Genomic DNA, 22,974 nt, shown 5'->3' on the forward strand with positions numbered 1-22,974 from the left:
AGAAGGGGCTGAGTTTGTGGCCAGGGTTTCTGAAGTAAAAGAGACTAAAGTCACCCAAAGGGGACCAGCAGGCCAAATGATCCCTGAAGGGTTTTGGGACTTTGCAAAGACATCTCTAGTCCCTGTGACTGAAAACAGCAGGGGATCTTCAACAGTCAACATTTACTAAATAACAGGTGAGGACCAGGTCCACCCCAAGATGTGGGTTCAGATAATGTGGAGGCCTCCTGGGGCTCAAGTACAGTTGCCGCACATATAAGGCACTAAGGAGCATTGCTGAGCAGGGAGGGAACTGAGAGGTGTCAACGAGGTGGTGATGCAGAAACCAGGGGAGGGAGGTGTGTGTGTGGGAAAGCGGAATGCAGTAAGGATTCCCATACGTTCTCTTAGTTGTCATTCTATTTACTTAAGGAGGGATTATTATTCCTCTTTTCTAGGACTCAGGGGTTTGCTCGAGATCCTACAGCTAAAGTATCGCAGCCAGGATTTCAATCATCTACACATACATGGTGTATGTAGAAACGGATCTCTAGAATAGGTGATCTGTGTCAAATCATCACTCAACCATCTACTGGCTAGTTAGCTCTTATAGAAAATAGGGTTGTTTACATAAACCAGGCTTATCAAGAGGAAGAGAGAGACAAGAGATGTAAAGTGCCTACCTAGCCTGGTGTTGGACACAAAGTAGATGCTAGAAAGCTTGGCTTCCTTTCCTTCCCTTCTCTTCTCTGCCGAGGAGCCTAAGGACAGGGATTCACTCTGATTCACCAAGAGGCACAAAACACAGGTTTTCTCTCAAGCAAGTTACTTAACCTTTTCAGGCCTCAATTTCCTCATTTACAAAATGGAGATAATAGTGCTTCCTACTTTATAGAGTTGTTGGGGCATTTAAATGGGAAAATGCTTGGCAAGGTCTTAGCGTAATGCACAGCATGTGATTAGTACTCAGTAAATGTTAACTGTACTACTAATAATAAAAATGTGAAGATTTAAGAACCTAGAGTCGTCAGAGCCAGAGGAACAGTAAGCCCTATACCTGTAGATTTGTACCCTGTGCCTGGCATGCCCTTCAATGCCGAGTTAGGGCAGGCCCAGGCCCAAGAGAAGGCCTAGAGGCCCCAGGAGGAATTCGGGACTCTTCTGAGTCATCCTATTTTATTTACTGTGCATGCTATGCAGCTCTTGCCAAGGAGATGGCAGGATTTTCTTTCAAATAAAACTGAATTTTGCACAGTTCTAAGAAGAAGGATTTTTTCCCCCTCTGTTGCTAAACTAAGCTTCCTAAGGGCTTCTTGCTGGAATGAAGAGAATCAAATGCTTGACTTTTCAATAACAGCCTCTGGTTTAATAATTAGACATTCCAGGAATAACTGCTTTGGCAGAAGTCAGCTACATTTTTTGACAGTGAAAGCGTCTTCTATTTTCTCCCTTCTTTCTATCCCATCATAATAATGGAAGAAGCTATTTGGAAGCCTGGTGTTTTTGTAACACATTTCACTGTTTAAGGACATCATGTATGCTAAGATTTTCCCCAAAGGTCACAACTAGAAATATTTTATGGTGGAGAGATCATGGAAAAGGCCAACTTCCTGTGTATCCCAGCCAGTAGTATCAATTTGAGAAGTTTTCAACTTAAAGCTATATTATAACTCCTCAAAATTTCATTCTATCTTTGCAATAGGGGGCTGGCGCTGTGGAGTTTAAAGACTGGGAAGCTTTGGGGCAGAGAGACCAAAGCATGGATTCCAGCCCAGCCATTAACTTGTCCCTGGCAAGTTATTGAAAATCTGTAACCCTCAGTGTCCTCATCTGGAAAATGCTGGTGATAAACCAATGTTGCAGGATGATTTGAAGGACGAAGGAATGTATATAAAGCCCACAGTGTGGCATGTGGTTAGCACTCACTCAGTACATTTCAATAAATACTGGATCTTTTCACTTACCTCCCCCACTGCTTTATAATTAGGTAATCATAGGCAGGTCTCTTAGGCCCCCCTGGTATCAGTTTACTCATCTGTAAAATTAAGGGGCTTGGCCAGGGACCAGAAGAATCTATGATTCTGTGATTCTTGATGATGTTATCATTCACTCACAAGCTGCTCCAACACTGAATTGAATCAGCTCCAAGGTGAAAGGTGGAATGACCACAGGGGGCTGGATGGCCTGTGTGGCCAAGGTGGACCCTGGAAGACTTAGGTTTACAATTCAACGGGAAGAGATCCTCTCTCCCACCGTGTCCACATACCAAATCCTGTGGAAGGGCTCTGATTGGATTTTGTTCATTATAGCTTGTAAATGACATACCACAGTGCTCAAAATACAAAGGCCTGGATGATGTGGCCACCAATGTGATGTAGGCCTTGTGATTTATAGTCCAATGATATCTACATGGAATAGAGGAGTTGCCATTTACCAACAAAAAAAGACATGCCAGGCAAAAACTAACAATCACAACCCAAGAGATACCCACGGCAGGAGGCCCAGCAAGCAGAACTAAATCCTTGTATTGATCTCAGCCTCCTGTCCACTGAGCCCTGACCCTTCAGAGACCACAGAGAAACAGCAGTGAACCAATGGGCCTGGCCTGCAAGAACTTGACCTTTTTTTTTTTTTTTCTATCAGCAGCTTCTTCTTTTCAGTGTCTTGTTCACAGATCTTACATATCATTATCCATCACATGTCTTTTCAGTGCCAGTCTCCTCAACCCCCCATTGGGCTTCCATCCCACCTGCCTGAAAAAACCCAGCTTTGGGTCAACCAAACCATCCCATTTCTCCATGCTTACACCTCGACTGCTGAGCACTCCAGGGACAACCACAGGCCAGCACTCACAAGTGCCACTGAAATTCATGGCCTCCCACCTCAGTCAGGCCCCATCCCTAGGCAACTCCTCATCCATCTTCCACACTGGCCATTTCAAACATTCTCCACTTGCTGGTTATTTGCTGTTTCTCCTGTGGATCAATTCTCCCCCATGTCTTTTCTGTGCCCTGACTGTCTGAACTCTACAGATGACATCATCTGGTTTCTTGCCCTCTAGCTTCCTGTTGGGTTTGGTCAAGGGAGGCGCCCACAGACGAATCAGAGGCCAAGAGGACAGAGAGGTTGGGTTTTCTGTTTCTGTGCTTCCTCCCTGTCTCCCCATGGGCCTGGCAAGGGCCGAGTCCCTCTGACTAATGTCTGTGTTGAGCGATTCCCCTTTCGTGGCTCCAGCACTCAAGGGCTCCCTTCCCTCTTCCTGCCCACTGTTGCTAGTTCCTGGGTACCTCATCCTCCCTTATTTGTTCCCTTAACCCAGTCCATATCTATTTGACTCAGCCCCTTGTTAATTATCTTTAGTTAAACTCTTTGGAGTGTGCCATCTGTTTCCTCTTGCAAAGTACCTGAGCACATCCTCTCCTCAAACACATGGCCTCGCCAATGACTCCTTCATCCCCATAAGGGAAGTGACCCCTTCATTATTACATCACAGAGAGGACAGAGACCACCAGAAGGCAGCCTCCTCAATTTCCTTCCATTAACTCTAAACCCTCCTGCATCTGTATCCACCCTCTTCCCACCATTTCTCCTGTGGTACTAACAGATTGTCCAGCCCCTGCCTGAAACCAATATATCTACTTGTGCTCTGGACTCCCTGACCCCATCTACTGGGGACCTTGCTCTGTCTGTCATCTTTTCTTTCTAGGATCTTCAGCCTGTCCCTCATACTGGATTCTCCCTTCCTTACAGCAATCAAATTTGCTCGAGCCTGTCCCATCTTTAAAACTCCCCCTCAACACCTACATCTCCTTAGCTACCATCATGTTCTCTCCCCCACGTCACTGCAATCTTCTGAAAAAGATTGTCTGCAATCTCCATATCCTCATCTCCTGTTTTCTGGGATGACACATGGCCTCTCTAGCCCCAGATGGGCAGCATATCTGTTTAGAGGATCACACCATCCTTTACTGACACATTTATAAAACACTCTAGGTGTTAAAATGTAAATAAAGTAATAATAAATGATAAGATGTTATCATAATAATGTCTACAGTTTTATTGAGCACTATACTTTCTACTCATTATCTATAATTCTCATAGAAATTGTAATCTGTACTTCCTTCTTGTGCCAAGGGGGACACTGGGACTCAGAGAAGTTAATCAAATTTCCCAGGTCACACAGCTCATTCACAGCAGAGCCTGGGTTGCCAACCTCTGTCTGATGTGAAATCTCATTAAACTACTTCTGCTTCTCCAGATTTAAGTGATCTCTCAGACTCTCTTTTCATTAGACAACCACTTCCTTAAATACATGTCTTGTTTTACTGTTGCCAGTCACGTTCTCACTCATAATGTTTGTGGATTTTATTAATGAGGCTCCTCTTAACTTGAGGAAATGTGATCATCACATGGAAGATATCAGTGAGAGCCTTCTTCAAAATATTTTAGTGAGTTTAATCTTACAGAAAATGGTATTCCTGAGGATGAAGAATGGGTGGGAAATGGAGTCACTTTTTCTACCAGGTAGTGAGGCAGTATCAGCCTACAAAAGGTGGGAACAATACATCAGAAGTGTGGGCCATTACTTGCTTTTCCAATGTGGGGCTGAAGAAATATTTGACTTCATACTGAACTGCATGCTAAGAGCCCAGGTTTGTTATTTTTATTGTAAGTGATTGAAATGGCGTCAGCCTGTAGGACTGGGACCTAAATAGGAACTTGATCAAAATCATCACCGCATCAATACTCCAACAAGGGAGGAGTAGATTTAGGTATTGGACCCCAAAATAGTTTTTATGAACTGGAAGTACTTTCTAAGTCTATTAACAAGTGGTCTTTCAAGTTTTAAAGGAAGAAGTTTGAGTCAATTATAGCAATAAAGGGCAAAGGTTGGGACAGGATTGTTGTTGGTCTGACATCCCAGATGTTTCCTGTAATATCACAAAATCTCATTGATCCTGGTTGTTGCCTAGGAATAGGGCCTGCCTCAGGTTCGAGGCCATGAATTTAAGTGGCACTTATCATCAGAACTTGTCTACCTTAAAAAATAAGAAAATAATTACCTCCCATTTTGTACACTCTCTACTTTTCCTTTTTGGGACCCCTCTTCTCCTTCAAAGGGGAGAAGATGGAGAAAATGTAGATGATTTCTAAGTCTCTAGATTCTGTAAGAGGCTATAAAGCCTCATAGAGGAGAGTCGTTTTTTCCTGTTAAGCATTTTTTAATTCAAGTATAGTTGATTTATAATGTTGTGTTAGTTTCTGGTGTATCTCAATGTGATTCTGTTTTGTGTGTGTGTGTAAACACATATGTTCTTTTTCATATTTTATTCCATTATGGTTTATTACAAGATATTGAATGTAGTTCCCTGTGCTATACAGTAGGACCTTACTGTTTGTCTGTTTTACGTACAGTAGTGTGTATCTGCTAATCCCAAACTCCTAATTTATCCCTCCCCATCTCTTTCCCCTTTGGTAACCGTAAGTTTTTTTCTATGTCTGTGAGTCTGTTTCTGTTTTGTAAATTAGTTCATTTGTGTCATACTTTAGATTCCACATACAAGTGATATCATATGGTATTTGTCTTTCTCCTTCTGACTTACTTCACTTAGTATGATCATCTCTAGGTCCATCCATGTTGCTGCAGATGGCATTATTTCATTCTTTTTTATGGTTGAGTAATATTCCATTATATATATATGTACCACATCTTCTTCATCCATTTATCTGTTGATGGACAGTCAGGTTGCTTCCATGTCTTGGCTATTGTAAATCGTGCTGCTGTGAACGCTGGGGAGCATGTATCTTTTCGAATTAGAGTTTTCTTCAGATATATGCCCAGGAGTGGGATTGCAGGATCATACTGTAATACTGCAGGATCTATTTTTAGTTTTTTAGGAACCTCCATACTGTTTTCCAAAGTGGTTGTACCAATTTACATTCCTACCAACAGTGTAGGAGGGTTCCCTTTTCTTCATACCAAGAGTGGTTTTTTCTGATGTTTCCCTAAAGCAGTGATTGCAGAGATAGCATAGCTTTCAGCACACATAGCACTGATGGCTTCAGGGTGTTTTCTTTGTTTACCAAACACTTAAATATTTTCAGAGAGGGTTGCTCCATGCTTTATAAATAGCAATGTTCTAAAATCTATCAAGAGGAACTGCATTTTCTTTCAACAATGATATTCTAAAAGAAATGTGTAGCCTATTAAAGCAGCAAAAATGCTGTAGGAATACAAAGTGACTCACTACACAGTGTTAAGCATTTAAAAGATAATAAAGATGACCAATAGCAATCCATGGTTAGCAAATTAACAGGAAAGAAGAAACCAACCTTACAACAGGCAGGTAAAGAAAAAAATCCAAGGCTTTAGTGGAGCAAAGAACCCATATGCTGTTTATTAATATCATAAACTGAGAGTGACAGGAAGTGACCTCTTAAGAAATATTCAGTGCATAGAGAGTTTGCTCCTGGATAGAATCCAGATTATTGGTGGTATAAAGGACTCTTCTCCATGTCTCTGGGTGCTAGTCCTTAAACTGGCAATTTAAGGAAATTTATGAAACACAATATCTGGCTTTGAGTCCCTGAAAGCTGGTTAAAGTCAAGCAAGTCACACAACCTCTCTGGACCTGCATTTCCTCATCTAAAAATGGAGAATGAAATGTGAATACATGTGAAAGTGCTTCGAATCTCTAACCGCATGGGTATTAGCCATTGTGATAAATATTGTTGTTATTCTGACTGAAAGTAGTGACCCTCATTTGGAAAAGGCTCTGGTTCAAACTTCTTCCTGCTGAAACTTGAAGGTTAGTATCCTCATGCTCTTCCCTCTAAACTCTACCCATCATAGCCTATATATGCAATCCTGCCTGTGGCAGATATACGTGTGATTCACTTACCTGGGAATGGCCTGATGGGTTCCACTAAGTTCCACCAAGTTCGGATGATGCAGGGGGACACTGAAACTATAAAAATATCAACAGTCTTAGGACGAGAATTGAAAGAGTTTTAAATTTTACACAGACATGGCAGTCAGGAATACAAAAACATCAACATTCCTCAGTGTCTAGCTTACAAAACCTTCATTTCCATTGAGAACTGAACAAAAATTCTGCCAAATCAAGATCAACAGTCACTTCTGAATGTTAAATTCAGTCAGTTTCAGATTGTCTCCTTGCCTCCTTTCTTTTTTGGGTGATCTAAGTTTCTAGGGGGACTTATATATTGTCTTGACCATAGGAAGACTGTCTGGTCTCAGTGCAATCCTCGACCCTGACAGGCCTGTACTTCAGGGCCGCTCGGCCCCCTGGGGTAAGACTTCCTTTCCTCACATCAGGCCACTTTGCAAATTCCTTTATCTTGACCGAGCTTTCATCACTGCTGGCTTCCCTCAGCATTTCTGGATGTCTTTTGATGGGAAGGACCACTGCTACAGAAACAGTGGATGCTGTTCCATGTGATGCTGAGGGTTAGGGTGGACACTGCCAGGTTTCGCCTGTTGTTTCCATGTAATTGTTATTAATAGCACTCTCTTCACTCTCAAACCTGTCCTAGTTTCACAGTACATTCTACAGTCACCTTGGTATGCGGGACCCAGGGAGCCCTGCCCCCTCAGGCCCACATGGCTAAATGCCTCCCTCAGCCATTGCTTTCCTCCCGCTCAGATGCCTTCTTTGATACAGAGTAGTAGACAGCTCCCAGTGGCATCTCAGTTCTAATAACTCCACTCCTATTCTCTCATCCTGCCTCAAGTTTCTTTTTGTCCTGAGAGAAAGCAGAGAAGGAAAATAATTCTTATGTAGTCAAATATCCTTCCCCATATCATGAACTTATGCTCTATGCTTTCACTCTTACTATTTAAATACAAGTTTCTAGAAATAAAGCAAAACAAAACCTTTCTTTTTCAGGTTCCTGACCTTGTCATTGGCCTTCAAGAACTATGTTGGTGATGAAAGAGAAAGATACAGTGGATAGGACGCTGAAGGTGTGTGTGAAAGGAGGTACAGAGGAGAGAGGCTAAGAGTAGGTGAAAGGGGGCAGGACATACATCAGAGAGAGCAAAATAGTCCAAGACAGCAGTAAAGAAGTTGTCACAAAGGCATGTGTGAACAAGGTACCCTAATTAGTTCAGACAATAGGGATGAAATGAGCAGTGAAGGAAATGCTCTTTTCAGGCTATAGGAGTCAGAGGAGGCCTATGACAGCCTGGGATTTCAATGAGGAAATAAGAAAGTGGGTAGGTAGAAAGCATTACTAATGGGAAGAAAGGGGAAGGGGTGATAAAAATGAGGTGGCCGGAAACAGTAGGTACTTCAGGGGACCAGTGAGCAAACCAGGAGTAAAGCAGTCGAATTAGAACACATTTTTTGTGGAGAGAGGCAGCTGGTATGAAACTGAAAACCTAGACTGGAGACAGATAATGATTTGCCTTTAAAATCAGTTTGATGGGGAGTTCCCTGGTGGTCCAGTAGTTAGGACTCTGGGCTGTCACTGCTGAGGGCCTGGGTTCAATCCCTGGTTGGGGAACTAAGATCCCACGTCCACAAGCTGCAAGCCGTGGCCAAAAAATAAATAAGTAAATAAAATCAGTTTGATGAATTTCAACATTATCCTCTGGTATAACGGAAACGTTGAACGATTTGGGGCAAGATAGAGATATAATTTAAACATGTTTCTCTTCCCCCACTTCCATTTGTTTGTTTGTTTTTAAGAGAAATTTATCTGTCAGTTATGTAGACTGGATAAAACTTTGAAATGATTAGTGAGAGAAAGACCAGATAACGATTTTAAATCAGCTATTATAATACTGCTCAGTGAGGTAAAGGAAAATATGCTTGCAGTGAATGGAAAGATAAGAAATCTCATCAGAGTAATAAAACTATAGAAAACAACCAAATGAAAATTCTAGAACTGAATAATACACAATCTGAAATTAAAAAGCTACTGGATATACTTAACATCAGAATATAGACAAAATGAGCTTGAAGAGAGATCAATAAAATGATCCAATCTAAAGAAGAGAAAAATAAGAATGAAAAACAATGAACAGAGCCTCACAAACATGAGGAACTGTATCAAAAGATCTAATACAGGTGTTATTGGAGTCCCAGAGGAGAAGAGACTATAAAAATAATGGCCAAAGTTTCTCCATATTTGGTGAAAGACAAAAATTTACAGATTCAAGAAGCTCAGCAAATTCCAAGCAGTATAAATACAAAGAAAACCTGAGCATATCAGGGCCAAACTGTTCAGAACCAAAGATAAATAGAAAATATTGAAAACATCCAGCGAGAACTCAACCCACTGCAAACGAGGAAAAATAACTTGACATCACTGATTTCTCATCAGAAAATGTGGAGGTCAGAAGACAAGATGAAAAAACATCTTGAAAGTTATGGAAGAAGAAGAACCCAGAGAAAATACCCTTAAAGAATGAAGGTAAAATACAGTTAGTTTTAGATAAAAGAGAATTTGTTGCTAATAGATCTATAAGAAATATTGAATGAAGTTCTTCAGACTGTAGGAAATGATAATGGATGGAAACATGAATCCTCAGAGCATCAAAAATGGAATATGTGAGTAAACACAAAGCAACCCTCTAATTACACACACTCCCACCCAGCAAACTTGAGGCTCCTGCATCTTCCCAGTCTCAGCAAATGGCTCAGGTCAAAATCCTTTGGGCCATTCTTGACTCCTCTCATTCTTTTATTTTGCTTTCCTGGTAACAGTCCACCAGGAAATTCTGTCCTTTTCACCTCCAAAATATGCATGCAGTCTGAACAGTTTTTTTTTAACCTCCATTGTTTACCCCTGGTCGTCTCTCCTAGATTATTGCAGCAGTCTCCAAACTGCCCTCTCTTCTGCTTCCCTTGACCTGCTACAGTCTGTTCTAGCAGAGTAGCCAGAAAGGTGCTTTTAATACATAAACCTGATCATATCACTCCTTTCCCACTGCCTTCTAAAACTCCCCATTTCAGGGTTTTCAGGGGATAGATATTAATACATAATTTAAAAATGATACAACATTGTGATTTTTATATATTTATCTGAGAAGACATTTAAAGAATGAATAATTTTACTATAGTAAAAAGTCTTCAATTTCCATTTATTTATCTATATGAACAAGGTCTCCCAGAACATATATCTTTAAAAGTAGAAAAAAAAAAAAAAAGGGAATAGACTTGATACTGAATCTTGTCTCATTCTACCAATAAATACTATTACTCTATGGATACATGACCTAATTCAGAAAAAAAAAAAATCCCAACCCTATCCATGTCATTAAAATATACATTTTCAACAAAACTTTATTTTTTATGTTAAGCAGTAACTTATCAAAATTTAGAAAATCTAGTTTTGACCAATTATGTCCAATAATAATTGTCACAATAACTCAACCCCTAAGATATTTTATAATACTTAGTCTTATGGACACAGAATATAAAAATTTAACATTTTAATTTATGTCCATATATTTGTTGCAGGGAATTATTTGATAGGGACATCTGTAAAATATTTTCCCGCATACAAGTATTTTATATCAGAATAAAATTCTAGGTGAGGAATAAACAAACCTAAGGAGAAACACGCCAAGAAACATAGTAATCAAATTGACAAAAATCAAAGACAAAGGAAAATTATTAAAAGCAACAAGGGAAAAACGACAAATAACATACAAGGGAATTCCCATAAAGTTAACAGCTGATTTCTTAGCAGAAACTCTACAGGCCAGAAGGGAGTGGCACGATATATTTAAAGTGATGAAAGGGAAGAACCTACAACCAAGATTACTCTACCTGGCAAGGATCTCATTCAGATTTGACAGAGAAATCAAAAGCTTTACAGACATGCAAAAGCTAAGAGAATTCAGCACTACCAAACCAGCTCTACAACAAATGCTAAAGGAACTTCTCTAAGTGGGAAACATAAGAGAAGAAAAGGACCTACAAAAACAAACCCAAACAATTAAGAAAATGGTAATAGGAACATACATATTGATAATTACCTTAATTTGAATGGATTAAATGCTCCAACCAAAAGACACAGGCTTGCTGAATGGATACAAAAACAAGACCCATATTTATGCTGTCTACCAGAGACCCACTTCAGACCTAGGGACACATACAGACTGAAAGTGAGGGGATGGAAAAAGATATTCCATGGAAATGGAAATCAAAAGAAAGCTGGAGTAGCAATACTAGTATCAGATAAAATAGACTTTAAAATAAAGAATGTTACAAGAGACAAGGAAGGTCACTACATAATGATCAAGGGATCAATCCAAGAAGAAGATATAACAATTTATAGGCACCCAACATAGGAGCACCTCAATACATAAGGCAACTGCTAACAGCTATAAAAGAGGAAATCGACAGTAACACAGTAATAGTGGGGGACTTTAACACCTCACTTACACTAATGGACAGATAATCCAGACAGAAAATTAATAAGGAAACAGAAGCTTTAAATGACACAATAGACCAGATAGATTTAATTGATATTTATAGGACATTCCATCTGAAAACAGCAGATTACACTTTCTTCTCAAGTGCACATGGAACATTCCCCAGGATAGATTACATCTTGGGTCACAAATCAAGTCTCAGTAAATTTAAGAAAATAGAACTCATATCAAGAATCTTTTCCGACTGCAACCCTATGAGATTAGAAATAAATTACAGGGAAAAAAACACAAACACGTGGAGGCTAAACAATACATTACTAAATAACCAAGAGATCACTGAAGAAATCAAAGAGGAAATCAGAAAATACCTAGAGACAAATGACAATAAAAACACAATGATCCAAAACCTATAGGATGCAGCAAAAGCAGTTCTAAGAGGGAAGTTTATAGCAATACAATCCTACCTCAAGAAATAAGAAAAATCTCAAATAGACAATCTAACCTTACACCTAAAGGAACTAGAGAAAGAAGAACAAAGAAAACCCAAGTTTAGTAGAAGGAAAGAAATAATAAAGATCAGAGCAGAAATAAATGAAATAGACACAAAGAAAACAATAGCAAAGATCAATAAAACTAAAAACTTGTTCTTTGAGAAGTAAACAAAATTGATAAACTTTTAGCCAGACTCATCAAGAAAAAGAGGGAGAGGACTCAAATCAATAAAATTAGAAATGAAAAAGGAGAAGTTACACTGGACACCACAGAAATACAAAGCATCATAAGAGACTACTACAAGCAACTTTATGCCAATAAAATGGACAACCAGGAAGAAATGGACAAATTCTTAGAAAGGTATAACCTTCCAAGACTGAAGCAGGCAGAAACAGAAAATATGAACAGACCAATGACAAGTAACAAAATTGAAACTGTGATTAAAAATCTTCCAACAAACAAAAGTCCATGTCCAGATGGCTTCACAGGTAAATTCTATCAAACATTTAGAGAAGCGGTAACATCCATCCTTCTCAAACTCTTCCAAAAAATTGCAGAGGAAGGAACACTCCCAAACTCATTCTACAAGGCCACCATCACCCTGATACCAAAACCAGACAAAGATACTACAAAAAAAGAAAATTACAGACCAATATCACTGATGAATATAAATGCAGAAACCCTCAACAAAATACTAGCAAACAGAATCCAACAACTCATTAAAAGGATCATACACCATGATCAAGTGGGATTTATCCCAGGGATGTAAGGATTCTTCAATATATACAAATCAATCAATGTGATACACCATATTAACAAATTGAAGAAGAAAAACCATATGATCATCTCAATAGATGCAGAAAAAGTTTTTGACAAAATTCAACACCCATTTATAATAAAAACTCTCCAGAAAGTAGGCATAGAGGGAACTTACCTGAACATAATAAAGGCTATATACAACAAACTCACAGCAAACATCATTCTCAATGGTGAAAAAATGAAAGCATTTCCTCTAAGATCAGGAAAAAGACAAGGATGTCCACTCTCACCACTATTATTCAACATAGTTTTGAAGTCCTAGTCATGGCGATCAGAGAAGAAAAAGAAATAAAAGGAATACAAATTGGAAAAGAAGAAGTAAACCTGTCACTTTTTGCAGATGACATGATATTTAGGATTTTCTAAATCCTAAATCTTTAGGATTTTAAAAATCCTAAAGATGCCACCAGAAAACTACTAGAGGTAATCAATGAATCTGGTAAAGTTGCAGGATACAAAATTAATGCACATAAATCTCTTGCATTCCTATACACTAACAATGAAAGATCAGAAAGAGAAATTAAGGAAACAATCCCATTATCCACTGCAACAAAAAGAATAAAATACCTAGGAATAAACTTAACTAAGGAGGTAAAAGACCTGTACTCAGAAAACTATAAGACACTGATGAAAGAAATCAAAGATGACACAAACGGATGAAGAGATATACCATGTTCTGGGATTGGAAGAATCAACATTGTGAAAATGATTATACTACCCAAAGCAATCTACAGATTCAATGCAATCCCTATTAAATTACCAGTGGCATTTTTTATAGAACTAGAACAAAAAATCTTAAAATTTGTATGAAGACACAAAAGATCCCAAATAGTCAAAGCAATCTTGAAGGAAGAAAACGGAGATGGAGGAATCAGACTCCCTGACTTCACACTATACTACAAAGCTACAGTAATCAAGACAATATGGTACTGGCACAAAAACAGAAATATAGATCAATGGAACAGGATAGAAAGCCCAGAGATAAACCCACACACCTATGGTCAACTAATCTATGACAAAGGAGGCAAGAATATACAATGGAGAAAAGCCAGTCTCCTCAATAAGTGGTGCTGGGAAAACTGGACAGCTACATGTAAAAGAATGAAATTAGAACATGTCCAAACACCACACACAAAAATAAACTCAAAATGGATTAAAGACATAAATGTAAGACCAGACACTATACAACTCTTAGAGGAAAACACAGGAAGACACTCTTTGACATAAATCACAGCATGATCTTTTTTCACCCACCTCCTAGAGTAATGGAAATAAAAACAAAAATAAACAAATGGGACCTAATGAGACTTAAAAGCTTTTGCACAGCAAAGGAAACTATAAACAAGATGAAAAGACAACCCTCAGAATGGGAGAAAATATTTGCAAATGAATCAATGGACAAAGGATTAATCTCCAAAATATATAAACAGCTCATGCAGCTCAATATTAAGAAAACAAACAATGCAATCCAAAAATGGTCAGAAGACCTAAATAGACATTTCTCCAAAGAAGATATACAGATTGCCAAGAAACACATGAAAGAATGCTCAACATCACTAATTATTAGAGAAATGCAAATCAAAACTACAATGAGGTATCACCTCACACTGGTTAGAATGGGCATCAGAAAATCTACAAACAACAAATGCTGGAGAGGGTGTGGAGAAAAGGGAACCCTCTTGCACTGTTGGTGGGAATGTAAATTGATACAGCCACTATGAAGAACAGTATGGAGGTTCCTTAAGAAACTAAAAATAGAGTTACCATATGACCCAGCAATCCCACTACTGGGCATATACCCAGAGAAAACCATAATTCAGAAAGACACATGCACCCCAATGTTCATTGCAGCACTCTTTACAATAGCCAGGTCATGGAAGCAACCTTAATGCCCATTGACAGACGAATGGATAAAGATGATGTGGTACATATATACAATGGAATATTACTCAAGCATAAAAAGGAAAAAAATTGAGTCATTTGTAGAGACATGGATGGACCTAGAGACTGTCATACAGAGTGAAGTAAGTCAGAAAGAGAAAAACAAATATCGTATATTAACACATATATGTGCAATATAGAAAAATGGTACAGATGAACCAGTTTGCAGGGCAGAAATTGAGACACAGATGTAGAGAACAAACGTATGGACACCAACGGGGGAAATCTGGGGGTGGTGGTGGTGGTGGGATGAATTGGGAGATTGGGATTGACATATATACACTAATGTGTATAAAATAGATAACTAATAAGAACCTGCTATATAAAAAAATTTTAAAAAAGAGACTGAGGCAGCAAAAAAAAAAAAATTCTGGGTGAGGAAGAGACTGGAAAAACAAGTTCAGAAAGAAAAAGGAAGAATGTAAAATTTCCAACTGCTAAAGAAGAGCATGTTCATGAATTTTTAATATGGATGACGATAGATATCAAATAGTTCTAGGATTTAAATTCCACTGGATACATTTAAGATAGTGATGTAACAATATCATTTTTAAAATAGCAATACTTATAATATGCTGGATGTGGCATCCTTTGTGACTAAGTTTATGATGACAAATGTTTCATATTTAAAAATGTTTAAGTTGATGCTTATTTTTTCAAAAATTTAAAAGGGAAACATAAGCAGAAAGTTTGAATTCTAGTGCTGCGGTAGAATCTAACCTGGAGAATAAATATTAATACTTATTAAATGTTAATATATGCTAGACATTGTTCTAAGTATTTTATAACATTTTGTTAAAGATTTATAATAAGGGTGTATATAATAATGATGATCCAGACTTTATTAGCAGTAAGAAAGCAACTTTTATTTAGCTCACAGTGCTGTGGGTTAGGAACTTGGGCGGGACTTGTGCCGTTCTCACTTGGGATATCGCATACAGTTGCAATCAGATGTTGGCTGGGAGTAGTCATCTGAAGGATTGACTGAGCCCGAATACCCAAGCTGGCTTGTTCCCAGAGTTGGTGGTTGACGTTGGACATTGTCTGGCAACTTGTCTGGGGCTACTGATGAGAGCACCTACATGAGACTCTCCACCATGACGCTCTCAAGGTAGTCAGGTTCCTTAAATGGTAGCTCGCTTCCTCCAGAATGAACGTTCCAAGAGTGATGGATGAAAGCCATATGGCCTTTCCGAGGTAGCCGTGGAAGTCATATAGCGTCTCTTTTACCGTATTTTACTGATGAAAGCGTAAGAGGGTTAGGCAGGCGAGCGGCCGTTAGCGCACGACCATCATCTCGCGAGACCCTTAGTTCGGTGGTTAGAGGTTGCGCTCTGCTAATGGTCGGCGGCGGGACAGTAGTCCTCGCGGCGGGAGAGTGAGGTGAGAGGTGGATGGAACTTCTCCCCTAGGTTATCTGGCCTCGGGCTGGCCGGTGAGCGGGGTGGGGGGTGGGGGCGGCCAGGGACAGGCTGAGGGCTGTGTCCTGCAGAGCTCCAGAGCCCTCGCCAGTGCTGCCCACTGGCCGGGCCCAGGCCTGGAGGCAGCCGCTAACGTCTCCCCGATCCCTGTCTCCGCGACCTAATGGCAGTGGCTGTCACCCTGGGTTGCAGTCCACGGGACCTGGTACCCCGTCCCCTATTTGGGCGGCCTGAGGAGCCTTAGGGCCGGCTGGGCCCTGGGCACCTGGCTCCCTCAGTGACGACAGCTGGGCAGGGTCTGTGGACCTGGTCCTGAGGGCGTTGCCAGCTGAGGTCTGCCTCCTCAGCTGGACCTGGGCACTGGTGGGAGGAGCCAGACTGGGTGCTGGGCTCCGGGGCAGGGTAACCGGCCCCCGCAGGGACCCCCTCCTCATAGCCAGGGCCTGGACCTCAGAGGGCGAAAGTTGAGCCTTGGGGCCTTGCCCTTTCTTGTCAGAACAGAGAGTAACATTTTGGTGGAGGTTTCCGGGAACGTCGTGACCTGACCTCAAGAACAAAGTGTCTGACAGCAAGAATTTTGCAACTAATTGCACCCCTCCCTTGCCTTTCCTATACAAGGGCTTTGCTGAAAGCTTTTGGGATTTGGGGTTTTTAAGGCATGAGCCACACATTTCCTTGCAGGGCCCTGCAATAAACCTTTCTCTGCTCCAAACTCGACCTTTTGGTATTGCTTGGCCTCACTGTGCCTCGGGCACAGGGACTTGTGTTCGGTAACAAAAGCAGTCAGAAGCCCACTCAGACTCAGGGGAAGGGAAAACAGACCCCACCTCTCAATGAAAGGAATGTCAAAGAATTTTGAGGGCTGTATTTAAAAAATGCCACACATATAAAATTACTTCTGGTTTTTGTTGTTGTTTTTATTAGATGAGGAAACTAAAGCACGGTGGGGTTAAGTGATTTGCCTAAGATCACAGAGCAGGTGGGTGATGGAGTTAGGATTCAAATCCAGGTAGTCTGACTCCAGAGCAGAGCTCTTTTTTTTTTTTTTTTTTTTTTTTTTTTTGCGGTACGCGGGCCTCTCCCTGTTGTGGCCTCTCCCACTGCAGAGCACAGGCTCCGGACGCGCAGGCTCAGCGGCCATGGCTCACAGGCCCAGCCGCTCCGCGGCATGTGGGATCTTCCCAGACCGGGGCACGAACTCGTGTCCCCTGCATCGGCAGGCGGACTCTCAACCACTGCGCCACCAGGGAAGCCCAGAGCAGAGCTCTTAAACAAAACAGCCCTGCCTCCTGAGAAAGGCAAGCCAAGGGCAGTGTGAAGCCCGCTCAGCTGAATGAGCATAGACTCCCCTCCCCAGTTCCACCGCAGAGCCCCGTGTTGACACATCCCCAACAATATCAATCTGGGGAGACTGTCCCCAGAGTCTACACCTTCAGGAGTCTGTTGCTATGGATACCATGTTGCCAGAGCTCTTCAATGACTCAAGGGATGGAGGGCAGGGAGAGGAGCTGGAGAGACTGCAGCCACTGGTGTTACAGGTTCCCGAGCCCCCAGACTCAGGTGGGACAGATCTGGTGCTTGGTAGCAGCTGTCCTGTGGCCCTTTGATAGTTGTTTCAGGTGGCTCACGGCTTGGTGGTCACAGTTCTAAGACTACCCTGGATACTAATATTAAACAGCTTTTACCTAAATGTGGGAGAGTCCACGTGGTATGATTTGTTGTTCCCTCATCCTTGGCTTGGATTGGCTAACAGCCAAGATCCTCAGCTAACTCTTTAAGAAGGACCTCTTTCCTTCTTTCTCTCCTGCCATTCTCAGAGGCTATAAGAGCTCACTATACCTCTATGATTTATAATTTATGGTCTTGCATGGACAGAGAAATTCACTAACTTTCCTGAGTTCTTTACATGTAGCCGACACTGAGGCAGTTCATACAGGAGGGACTGAGGTTGGTTAGGGAGATGCCTGGGGCTTAGGGCGTCCCCAGATAACTTTGTGGTAGACATCTAAGTGGGCACTGATATCACTGTCCTCTGAGCTAGGGCAGAGGTCAGACTGGTTGGTAGGCATGTGGGTCAGTCCCATGCATCTTAACCACAAGGGTCATTAACTGAATTGTCTTTCCATCTTTCAGAGCTAGTTTTCATGTGCCCCCCCCGCCCCCACACACATCTGGACCCATGCACACATAGGCTCTCACCACTTCCTATCTACTGTTTTTTTTCATTCCAACTTAAGCCTCAGTCTCCTCGATTGTAAGGTGATTCTTATGCTTCCACCCATCATAAGTATTGAGAGGGTCAGTTACTGAATCAGTTATGGTAGGCTGCAGAAATGAAAGCATGTTTAACATATGTGGTTCACTGACATTTGAAAAACCTCCTTCTCCCAAAGGATTATAAAATAGATTGAAAATATTATTTTAAGGTTTACACAAAAGGAATAATCCTGCCCGTGCTTTGGTATTGTTAAACTTACTTGAGGAAATTCACATTAAAACTTTAAAAACTCAAAAAAAAAAAAACTTTAAAAACTCTAAAGGGACTCTAATTAAGAATGCGTAATGAACCTCCAGTTGTTTTTTTATAACTCTGAAATGATGATGAAATATAATTTACCAAACTCTGCGGTTCAGAGTTATCATTGTTAAATGAAGCAGAAGTCCAAACGTTGCAGAAGGAATAGCACCATAAAACTTCAGTGTTACAGAGTCGTTGGGGGTTGTTTTTAAAATTTCCATGTTCCAGGATATCACAAATAGTGGCCGCCTTAGCTCTTCCTTAGGAAACTTAGAGATACCCTTTCATCCCCAGCCGTCTCAATTACAGCTTTGCGGCAGGATAAGGTTAAGGGGATGGGGGAAGACAGGAAAGAGGAGGGAGGCAGAAACATAAAAATCAATTCAAATTACTTTGATGACAGTGACTTCGAGTCTTCTCTGAAAGACAGACACGAACCTCCAGGATGCTGGCAGCCCGGACCCGGACGGCAGGGAGTCAGATCTCGGAAGAGGACCCCAAGTTAAGGAAACTATCTGGGCTTCCCATAGAGAGCAAAGACAAATCTCCCAAGAAAGCTTCAGAAAGTGGGAAAGACAGCAGCCTCAGCCCCTCGGGGCAAACCCAACTCAGGGCTCGGCAACTGGCTCTGGCGCGGGAAGTGGAGGTGAACTGGTACCTAAAACTCTGGGAGCTGTCCAGTGAGCACACCACTGCCTACACCACCGGCATGCCTCACAGGTAAGCCTTGCCCCTCCCCGCACTGGCTTTATGAGACCCTGTTTGAAAGTGCTCTCCAGAGTGGATGCTTAGATTTCTTTTCCCGTGCTGCTGGAGATTTAACAACTCTAACTGCCTTACAGATGATTGACATTTCAGAATGTGTAACTACAAAGAGCAGGAACTTGGTGAAAATGGCAAATAATACTCCCTGTATTGTTATTCAGAAAACACCCTTGTAAGGGGGCAGTAGACACTCAAGAGCTGAGAGGAAGAAGGAGTATGGCATTAAGATTTGTCTTAAGTAACAATCAGAGGAGTTCAAAGATTGTGTGAAAATGCCCCCTTCCAAAGCAACAACAAATTCTTTGCAATCTTTCTCTACTTCCTTTACCTTAAGACCTTGGCGATGAGGAAGGGAAGTGTGTTTTGCCTCTTTGAAAAGTGTACAGTTGAATTGTGTGAACTTGTTGAATGAGAGCTCAGCGTGCAATGGGGGTACGGAGGAGAACACATTGAACACCAACCTGGGGATCTGGGCCCCCTGTCTAAGACAGAGAGCATCAGGAGAAAAAGGTACTTTTTTAAAAAAAGAGGTCAACGTAAGACAAATCCCTGTAGATTTTCTCTCTGTCCTTTTCTCAGCCTCAGCTTCAAATAATGCAGAGGAGGAATAATTTCACAAATCCCAATCTTATAAGGCAAAATGTATGGAGTAAAAGTGTCTGGAGTCCTGAAATTTAAGAATACTTATTCGCTGTAACTGTTACTTTCAATGAAATGGTCAAAGAGTGGAAAACTTCTTTTGTAGAGACTGGTAGCATAGAAATTCTGGAATGTATTCTGTTTATCAAAGCATCCCAGTTTGCTCTGAGCTGCCCCATTTTTATATTTCTAATTCTAAAAAGATATTATAGGAAAACATTTAGCAATTGAATTAACTGATGCATATAAATTAAAAATTTGTTGGACCACAAACTTCAAAACGCCTGAACTTTCATTTTTCAAACCTTAAGGCAGGAATAAAATAGGTATTTCCAAATCTAAGCCACTATTTAAAAATCAGCATTTAAAAAGTAGAAGAGGATAAAGTGTCTGGAAGTGTTTAGTATTTATGGCTGAAGTGATTTGTCTGAAGCTCCTGTAAGCTGCTGTGCCTACATTTGGGATATAATAGAGGAAGGAGCAAGAACGTTCTCAGTCAAAGAAAGCATGAATGAGTTTGTCAGTGTTGGGAATGTACCTCATATCTATAAATCTTAAACCTTAAAGCCATTATTAAAGAACTTCTGGAAAAAGAGTTAGATGGCAAAGGAAAGTCTCGATAATGTTTTCCTTCCTTAACATAGTCTTTTACTTACTCCAGACCAGAAACTTTCCTTAAAGGAGTCTAACACAGAACTATAAAATTCCTACACTATTACATTGGAATAACATTTATCAGGTCAGAGGTGAATATAAATTAAGGTAATCAGTTTGAGCCAGCAACTTTTGGGAAAAGAAAAACAAACTCCCTTCTTTTCTGCTTTACTCAGACAATAACAATTTGTCATTCAGGAGAGATGATCCGGAAGTGATTGTTTCCATGGTAACAATGGACATATTATTAATTATTGATTCACAATAGCCTTGTGAGTCCCTTGTCTAGTGACTGTGTTAAAGAACAGTGAAACTCATGTCTATCTTACATCATCAAACATGAAAAATGTCTCCTCCCCCTTTATTTTTACAGCATGACATTTCCAGGAGGAAACTAGTGTGTGCAGATGGCACTAAGCCCATTTATAAATTATATTTATTGCAGAGCTCAATGTGTGTATAATTCAGAAAAAGGCAGTTTTACTTACCGCCAGCTCCTTTCCATTTTACACCCCAATGTTAGAACTACTGCCTCAGCTGAGTTCTTGAGATTAGTGGGGCAATGCCAATGAGCCATGGTGCAATTGCTTCAAATTGTAATGTAAGCATTAGAACGTGCAGTTCCCCAGGCCACCTGTTTTTCTTTCATTTATAGATGTTGCCTGTGAAGAAGTTACAGAAAGTTTTTCTGGACTTCCAATTGTCCTTTCTTCCAACAGCACAGCCCAAGAGTGATATCTCCATTAGAGACCTTAGGTAGAAGATAAATATGAGTAATATAAAATATAAACAAATGTATCCATCCATGAAATTTTACTTACAGGACAGAATATGAAATGCTTTGAAGAGTCCTTGAAGACATTACACATTTGCTATGGGCAATAATTCTTTGGGTCTTTGGTTAATGGCCATCAGTAGGGAATTGCTAGAGGGCTGTCACTCCAATTTCTTTTCTGAGAAGATGGAATGAAAATATTTTACAGCAGGTTAATTCTAGTTCATGAAGGATTTGAGGACTGTCTTATGCCCAGATTCAATGGTAACTTATATTTGAAACAAAAGGTATTATTAAATGATTGGAAGGAATTGTTAGAGAAGGGTCCAGTAGTTTTGGTATATTTAAGAAATAAAATTACAGGAATCAGGGCAGACAATGCACATTAGTCTGGTGGTAAGTGGTTCTGACTCCCTTTCTGGGACTGTGTTTGCATATAGGACTATGTATGAAACAATCTAATATAATTTGCTTCATATTGACTGGCCATTTTGCATAGTTGTCTGATGACCCAGTGATGCTGATGTATTTATATGATGGCTCATTCCTCTGCATAGCGAGGGAGGGTAGTGCAGGGGCCAGAGTCCTGGAGTTGGAGGCAAAGGGCTAGCATTTACTTCCTGTGTAACTGTGGATGTGATTTTTAAAAAATTTATTTGTTGTTTTTATTTTTTATTTATTTTTTATAAATTTATTGATTTATTATTTTTGGCTGCATTGGGTCTTCATTGCTGCACACGGGCCTTCTCTAGTTGCAGCGAGCGGGGGCTACTCTTCGTTGCGGTGCGCGGTCTTCTTATTGCGGTGGCTTCTCTTGTTGCTGAGCCCGGGCTCTAGGCGTGTGGGCTCAGTAGCTGTGGCGCGTGGGCTCTAGAGCACAGGCTCAGTAGTTGTGGCGCACGGGCTTAGTTGCTCTGCAGCATGTGGGATCTTCCCAGACCAGGGCTCGAACCTGTGTCCCCTGCATTGGCAGGCGGATTCTTAACCACTGCACTACCGGGGAAGCCTTGTTGTTCTTATATAACTTTTTTCTTTTTCCATTTTACAAAAGTAACATCTGAACTTGGTAGGAAGTTTTAAAAACAGAAACATAAAAAGAAAGGGTAACCACTGGTAACATTTTGGTGTGCTTTCACCTAGCCTTTTGAATTGGAATCATACTATATTTTTTCACTTAATAGTATGACAGCCTATTTTGTTATCTTAAAAACCATTTAAAATTTTCTAAGGACTATATATTATGGCTATATTATTGCTTAGCCATTCTTATTTTACTATTTATCATTATCATAAATAATATTATAATAAACATCTTTATATCAGACTTTAAAAAATCATATCTCTGATTATTTTCTTAGGCTCTATTTCTAGAATTGGAATTAATGGGAAATATTACACATATAATATTACCTGTACATATATAAACTTGTATATATTTATTCTTAATGCAATTGCTTTCTGAAAATATTTTTGCAGTGTACATTCCCTCTGGTAATATTCTAGAGTGCTTATCTCATTGTTTTTTCTATACTAGATAGTGTTTATTTGGAATCTATAGGTT

At 40.3% G+C, this 22,974-nt stretch overlaps 1 protein-coding gene across 2 annotated transcripts in view; it reads left to right on the forward strand.

Moving 5' to 3' along the window:
• Nucleotides 1-22,974, forward strand: part of KCNAB1 (potassium voltage-gated channel subfamily A regulatory beta subunit 1) — a 508,411-nt gene that overhangs the window by 61,881 nt on the left and 423,556 nt on the right. The window contains exons 2-3 of one of the 2 annotated variants that reach the window (XM_079921204.1): nucleotides 7,890-7,966; nucleotides 18,984-19,300. In XM_079921204.1, coding sequence (XP_079777330.1) covers nucleotides 19,026-19,300 — 275 coding nt within the window. In that variant the 5' untranslated portion in view covers nucleotides 7,890-7,966; nucleotides 18,984-19,025. Of the gene's footprint in view, nucleotides 1-7,889; nucleotides 7,967-15,850; nucleotides 16,025-18,983; nucleotides 19,301-22,974 lie in introns of those variants that run through there. The other variant, XM_079921205.1, reaches the window with a different exon arrangement.

The sequence above is a fragment of the Stenella coeruleoalba genome (genome assembly GCF_951394435.1).
Source record: "Stenella coeruleoalba genome assembly, chromosome: 5".
In the NCBI taxonomy this organism is placed as follows: domain Eukaryota; kingdom Metazoa; phylum Chordata; class Mammalia; order Artiodactyla; family Delphinidae; genus Stenella; species Stenella coeruleoalba.